The 7,516-nt window shown below is 49.4% G+C and overlaps 2 protein-coding genes across 2 annotated transcripts in view; both read right to left on the reverse strand.

The window, feature by feature from the left end:
- LOC138176672 (elongin-B) overlaps nt 1-7,516 on the reverse strand; it is a 497,250-nt gene that overhangs the window by 26,125 nt on the left and 463,609 nt on the right. The gene's annotated exons all lie outside the window — the stretch shown is intronic.
- LOC138144176 (serine protease 33-like) lies at nt 367-4,281 on the reverse strand. The gene is made up of 5 exons (XM_069065471.1): nt 4,230-4,281; nt 2,800-2,962; nt 1,660-1,931; nt 1,170-1,339; nt 367-606 (listed from the first exon to the last, which is right to left on the reverse strand). Exons 1-5 carry the CDS (start codon nt 4,279-4,281, stop codon nt 367-369), a joined length of 897 nt encoding a protein of 298 aa, XP_068921572.1.

Raw genomic sequence — 7,516 nt, forward strand, 5'->3', positions numbered from 1 at the left:
TTTTTTTTTTGAGGGAGGAGGTGAATATGAAGAAAGGAAAGGGGAAATGAGAAGTGGAAGAGTTCATGACACTCAAACTACAGTTTAGGAGTCTATTCAACTTTATTAGGCACCTTAGGTTAAAATTAGGGAGCTTTCAGAGTCCCTCAGGAGCAGAACTAGGTAGAAGGAGCAATTCTAGAAGTGGGAGCAGGATCCTGGGATCAGGTAGCCCCTTTGAAGTTGTCAGGGAGTGGGGGAGGGACCCAGACATTCATCACTGATTCTCCTTGAAAGAACTATCACCCAATTTTCCATGCAAATACCGAGTCTCTCTTCCCTTCCTATTTCACTTTCCCAACACATACTGAACTGAGTTGGCCAATTTTAGAAACCAGGAAGGAATAATGGCAAAAGGTGGTGGGATTGGGGATGATTGGGCTCTTGGTGGGGGGGTGGCTGTAGGGCTGGGGTGCCTAAGTGGGCCTGGATCCAAGGCCAGTAGTGCGCCACACTGGTATAGACACCTGGGCGGTTGGGCAAAGCACATCCCTTGCCCCAACTCACCACACCTTCAAGTACCCATCGACCAGACTGGATGCACACCAGGGGGCCCCCAGAATCTCCCTGAGGGAAGACAATAGCTCAGCTCTCCTGGTGTTCTCCAACCCTGATGCCCTTCTCAGAACCCAGGCTGTTGCTGTCTCAGCTCCCACTCCCCAAACCTCATCATCCCTCTTCCCTTCTTAGCTTGCCAGCTCCTTCTTCCAACTTGGAACCCAAGTGTCAGATCTTAGGGCTGCTACAGCTGAGATCCCCACTGTATACTATTCACTGATGTATGGGGAATGGGAAAGGGTCTGACTATTCAGCCATTGTTCCTTCCGCCACCCTAACATGGGACCATTGGAACCAGTCAGTTCTGCTAAAGAAGGCTCAGATATGAAAACTTCACAATTCCCACACTTCTTTGGCCAGGTTTGGGGGATCTCCTGATCTCCTAACACCACTTAGCCCCTGGCCATGGCCACACTGGCCATACCTTTAGCAGTGCTCTAATCAGTGGAGACACCCTGGAAGGGGTTTTCACAATTTCTGATGCACCTTGTTCACATCCTGCCTGGCCCACCTCTGTGGGTTGGCATGACTGGAAAGGAGGTAATTCTAGGTCCCAGGGTGTGGAGCCTCACCTGGCAGGCATCCTTGCTGCCTCTGGCATAGCCTGCACATAGGGTGCCAGGCAAGACTATAGGCTCAGTGAGGGGAATGTCGGAGTCCACGTGGTAGAGCCGGTCACAGGCCCGTCTGTCCATCAGGGGGACCTGGACGCCCTGCAAGGGCCGGGTGCCAGGCAGTGGCGCTGTGGGGACAGGATAGGACAGGGATGGGGCAGCCCTGGGGCATGTAGAGGAATAGCAGGCACTCAGAATTACTTCTCTAAGAGGGGTAGGGAAAGGAGAGCAATAGAAATCTGCCAGAAGGGATAGGGGCACACCGGGATACCCCACTGGTGGGAAAAGAACGACTTTAGGTTTGGTGGAGAACGAGGAAGGGTAGCACTCCCGGGCTCAGTAGTAAGGAGGTAGGTATGCAATTTTCCCCCCACTTGGGGGTAAGTGGGTGAGGTAGGACACAGAATTCTCTTCCAGGAGAGGACTCCTTGGCTCCTTCTCAGCTCACCTCCGGGCTGGAGGCTGCCCCAGCCAGTGACCCAACACGGGGTGCCCGGCGGTGGCAGGGCTCCAGGTCCGGGTAGGCAGACCGGCCGGATGCGAGCACTGAATGGCACTGGGCGGCGGAGCTGGACCAGAGCGATGTCGCCCTGGGCCCCGTCTTCCGTGAAGTTGGCGTTGAGCACGACCCGCAGCAGCGGCAAAGAGAGAGCTTGAGGTGAGGGCCGGGCCAGGCGGAACTCTCCCAGTCTTACTCGGTACTCCGACAGCCTCACGGGTCTGGGGGCGAGAGAGCCGGGAAGAGGCTGAGGGTGAGAAAGGAGCCGCGTCCCTCAAGGATGCCCAGGCACCTCTTCCTCCAACAGTCCTCTTGCTCTGATCCTTCCCTGGCCGCGGCACTCCACGAACCTGCCCGCGGCCGGCGTCCCCCGCCCCAGCCTCCACGTGGTGCTGGCCGCTGCCTGCCCCGCTGTCTTCGCACCTCGGCCTTGCAGAGGAGTCAGGCGCACTACTCCTGGGCAGGTCCGGGCGAAAGCGCTTTTACCTTCCTAGGGTTTACTGCAGGAAGCATCTCAGAGGTCACGGCGCCCAAACCCTCCCCCCACTTAGAGGCGGTTCAGGGCAGTAAATGGAGTTAGTTACTGACGGACATTCAAGCACTAAAGAGAAGAGCTGGATTTGAACCGAGGTGCCCGGGTTCCAAAATCAGGCCTCCAAACAGGCCAAGTGGTCCGACTCTGGGACTTCTTCCCTCCTGGGACCCAGGCGTCTTCCCTCTTCCCGTCTCTTTCCCCGCTACGAAAACCCAGGCATTTTCTGCTTCTCTTCTGGCTTCTTTTTGGAGTCCTCTGAGCTTCCCAAACCTGGGTGTCCTGCTCTTCCCATCCCAGGCCCACAATGGGAACCTAGGCGTCCTGTTCCCTTGCCCCTTCCTCTCCTGGGGTCCAGGCTTTAGTATTCCTACCTAGGGCTTTCATTTCCCCCCCCAACCACTCAGTCACCCACTTCTTCCCATTCCCCGCCCTAGGCATCAGGCTCTTTTCCCCTCACACTCAGGCATTGACTTCCAGTCTTGTCCTACCCAGATTCTTTTTTGTGACCTCTTTCCCCCTCCCAAGGACCCTGGAGGATTATGTCGTAGACGAACCTTGGGAAGCAGTGAGCTGCGGTCAACACCCACTGGCGAGAGATGAGGGAGGCCCCGCACATGTGGGACCGATGGTACTGCAGGCTGGCTTGCCACGGCCACTCCCCCTCCCGGGCATCCCTCCCGCCCACGATGCGACCAGACATCCTGGGCTGCCCACAGCCTGGGGAAACATACGGGCGAGTCTGGTGAAAAAAGGACACCTGAGGCTTGTGAAAAGGAAAATGAGAACCTGGGAGACGGGACATCTCAGGTTCTGGGAGTGGGGGATGCCAGCCTGAGGCAAGATGCCTGAATTCTGTGAAGGATAGAGTAGTAAGGCCAGGAGATGAGTCAGGCCAGTGCTAAGTGGGCAGAGGCCAGTTCTGGGGGCTTTGTACCTGGAAACATCTGTGTTTCTGCAGCTCCTGGAGAAAGAATAATAATTATAACTTGACTTTTATATAGTTCTGTAGTTAATCTTCATAAAACTTTGCAAAGGAGACAGGCATTATCCTCTCTGTTTTACAGATGAGAAAATGGAGTCTGAAAGGCAATGTTGTGCATGGAATGACCACTGGATTTGGAGTGGGCAGAGACAGTTAGGAATACTAGCTCAGCTACTTCTTGTGTAGCCTTCCGAAAATTTTTTTTTCACTCCCTTGGGCCTCAGTTTCCTCCTTTATAAAATAAAGGTATTGGACCATGATCTTCAAGGTTCTTTCTAGCCCTAAGTCCTATAAATGACCAAAATAAGGGATTTGCCCAAGTTCACATGGTTATTAAATGTGGGAGCCAGGATTCACACTGAGTTTTCTATCACACCACAGATTCTCCACAGAGAAAATAAAGAGATGGGACTAGGTAATCTGGTTGTGGGTGTAAAATAATACTGAGGAGAGGAGATAACATAGAGAAGGGCTTAGAGATCGCAGGAATCTGAAAATCAGACTTGGAGGGGATAAGGGAAATGATTAGCTGATTCTCTTGTATTTTGTAGGGTTGGAACAGAAAAGGGGAATATAATTCTAGAATGGGAAAGGGGGCAACAATATGAATAACAGAGAAAATGAGTAAGAAAACATGGGATGTAATGTGCATTTGCTGGTGTTTGGGGCCTCAATAATTAGGCAGAGGTAATGGAAAGGTAGAAAGGAATATGCCTGGGGTCTAGACTGGAGAGCCAGGAATGTCTTATATGTCTGGGTTGCAGGGAACCTCCAGAGAACAGGGTCTCAAAAGGGAAACCTTCTCTCACCCTTAGGGATGCAGAAATTTCAGAGCAGTGGGGATGAATAAGCCAGAGAGGAAGAAAGCTGAGGGTGGGAAGGCACAGCAGGAATTTTGTGAGAGAAATAGCTCGATATACTAAGAATCAGTGTTCCTCAATATCTATTCTCTTCCCCACTTGCAATCATTGCCAGTCATGTTTACCCCATCTCCTCACTTACCTAGCAATAGCAGTAGCAGCAGAGGCCCCTGTCGGCATGAATACTTCCTCATTCTTTCTCACTGGGTCCTGAAGGAAAGGGACAGAGCCAAGGAGATAGGAAAGACAGACAACCCTAAATCAGTGTGGAGGAGAAGGTTAAGTGAACTCAGAAGCCTTGGCCCCCACACCTTGATCAATAACCCCCATTCCTTTTCACCTTGTGTCTTTGAGGGTCCCAGTTCTGCACCCTCTCTGCTATTGTCTCCCAGAACTCGGGGGTCTGGGTTCTTCAGTCCTTACAGCTTTTCTGGGACCCAGAAATGCAGTATCTCTCCCCTCTCACCAATTGGTCTGGGCTGTTCTCAGTGATTTTATGGAAAACATTGAAGGGGGTGGTTCTGGTGGGGGGAGAGTTTTAAGTGCTCCAGAGGGGAGGAGGTTGGGGGAAAGGGGAATAATGAAAGGGGCTGGGGGCTGGCCTGGGGTGGTACTCTCTGAGGCTAAAGAAACAAAGATGCTTTCAGAAGCATATTTGCTTGTGGTGAGGTAGGGAACAGGACACCTGGGTTTCCGGAAAAGAGCTGCTTCTCCAGCTCAGGACACCTGGGAAGGTGGTTGGCCTGGGAGGAGGTGGGGTGAGGGCTGGAGAGTCAAATGTCCTGTGTTCTGAGAGGGCAGCAAGCCTGGGGGGATATGTGAGAATCTGGCAAAAAGGTGCCAAGTAGGCTCAAATCTTTGCTAGACTCCCGGAAGCCCCTAGGAGGATAATTAGCAGCTCATCCCCAAGGAGCCTGTCTCCATTCTGAATCCTGTCTCCATTCAGCTTCAGATTTCACCTTCTAAGCCACTATTGTTTAGTTCTGGACAGTTAGCAGCACACATAGACAAACTCTGTTCCCACCACCCCTCACTGATCCCTAACCCTGACTCCAGACAGAACCCTCCTTACCCCCCAACCCTGGCCCCAGACCATTGTCCATCCCCCAACCTGAGCTTGCCTCCCAAACCTGACTAGACTGCCTACTAACTTTAGCTCCAATGTTATGCTTAACCCTGGCCCCCGGATTGACCTAGGATTACAGAATATTGGAAAGGATTTTAGAGATCATTTAGTCCCTCATTTTATGGAAGAGAAGTGAGGTCCAGACAGATAAAGGGAATTAACCTTAAGTTACACAAGTTGCTGAGCTGAGACTCAAACCCAGTTCTAGTGTGGGCCCTCATAACCTCACCCTGGCCTATTGAAACAGCCAGCTGGTTGGTCTTCTTGCTTCGATTCTCTCTCAGCTCTAAACTCTCCTCTCTACAGCTGCCAAAAAGATCTTCCTAAAGTGAAGCTTTGACCCTATTATCCACTCTCTCCAATCCCCCCCACCCCCACCTCCCCCTCCAAAAAACTGAAGTAGTAGTTCCATATTGGCACTAGAATGAAATATAAAATACTCTGGCATTTAAAACCTTCACAACCTGGACTCTTACAGCTTACTCCCTTTCACCCTCCACTGGCCTACTTGCAGCAGGCTTTGCAGTTGGGGAGAGAGTTTGGACCTGGGGACTTAGTGCTGATTCATTGAGGGGGGAACTGGTAGGCCATTTGATATTTAAATGAAAAAAGGGTTTTTAAGGCAATTACTGTAGCCCTTACTTGGATGGGGTGACTGGGGATTTAAGTTTCTCTTGGGTTTCTTCCATTAGAAGGATGGGGAGGCTGCTGAAATCCTTATACCCTTAGTCTCCAGTTTTGGACTGCTGTGAAAAAACTTCTAAAAGTGTTTTTGTATATACCAGTCCTTTTCTTTCTTTAGATTATAGGCTTAGCGTTGGTCTGGCTGGGTCAAAAGTGTGCACAGTGTAATGACTTTTGGAGCATAGTTTTAGAATGGCTAGACTAATTCACAGCTCCACCAACAATGCATTAGTGTTCCTGTTTTCCTACAGCCTATTTGATTTCATGCATTTTCATGGTTGTCCCACACCTACCTGTAAAGATCTCCCTTTTCACATCTGCCTCTTGATTTCCCTGGCCTTTTTCAAAATCCAGCTCAATACCACCTTTTCCAGTCCCCTTTCCCATTCCCCTTTTCTAATGCTTTCCTTCTGCGATTAACTTCCATTTATATGATATATGTCTTATATGCATATAGTTGCTTATATTATTATCTCCTTTATTAGATTGTGAGCTCCCTGAGGGCAGGGACTGTTTTTCCTTTCTTTGTATCTTGTAGTGCTTAGCAAAGTGCTTTGTATATAGTAAGCACTTAATAAATTCTGGTTGACTAATTGACTGACTGACTTTTTCTAATATCATCCTTGCTTTCTGTTAAATCTGGCACTGGACTGAACCCCAAATTCAACTCCAGACTGACCCCTGAGATTTGTCCTATACAGCCTCTAAACTTATAATGTCCACATTCTTCATTTTGTTAATGATCCCCTTGCCAGCCACTATGGGAAATTTTCACCTGGAAGTGTTTCTGTTCCCCACAAAACCATTGGCCACCATCCCAGAATGTGGTTTGCTTTTGCATAGCAACAGTCAATGGTCAACAAGCATTTATTAATCACTCTCTGTACTGAGCACTGTGTTAAACACTGGAGATTCAAAGAAAGACAAAACCAGTTCTTGCTCTTAAGGAGTTAAAGATTTAAGGAGGGGGACAACAATGCAAACAACCATGAATAAATTTATACAATGTCAATGATAGTTGAGGGGGGAAAGCATTCCAGGAATGGAGAATAGCCAGTGACAATGCATGGAGTCAAGAAATGGAGTGTTGTGTGTGAGGCCAATGTGAAAAGTGCAAGCAGGCCAATGTAGCAAGATCATAAGACAGGTGAATGACAGTCAAGTGTAAGGAGACTGGAAAGGTAGCCAGGGGGCCAGGCTATGAGGACATGGAATTTTGTTGCATAAGAGGGTGGCATGGTTAGACCTGTACTTTAGGAAATTGCGTGGAGGATGGAGTGGAGTGGGGAAAAACTCAAGGCAAGAAGACCAACCAGCAGGCTATTTCTTCCCTGCCCTCTCCCCCCAATAGTATTTTATTTTTTCCAATTACATGTATAGGTAGTTCTCAGCATCCACCTCTATAAGATTTTGAGTTCCAAATTTTTTTTTCTCCCTCCCTTTCCTCCCTCCTCCCCAAGATGGCAAGCAATCTGATATAGGCTATACATGTACAATCATACCAAACATATTTCTGCATGAGTCATCTTGTGAAATAAGAATCAGAACAAAAGGGAAAAGCCTTGAGAAAGAAAAAAGAGAGAGAGAGAGAGAGAGAGAGAGAGAGAGAGAGAGAGAGA

This window comes from Petaurus breviceps, unplaced genomic scaffold, assembly GCF_028583685.1.
Source record: "Petaurus breviceps papuanus isolate PSGF00001 unplaced genomic scaffold, PetGlider_PUasm1.0 138, whole genome shotgun sequence".
Taxonomy (NCBI): domain Eukaryota; kingdom Metazoa; phylum Chordata; class Mammalia; order Diprotodontia; family Petauridae; genus Petaurus; species Petaurus breviceps.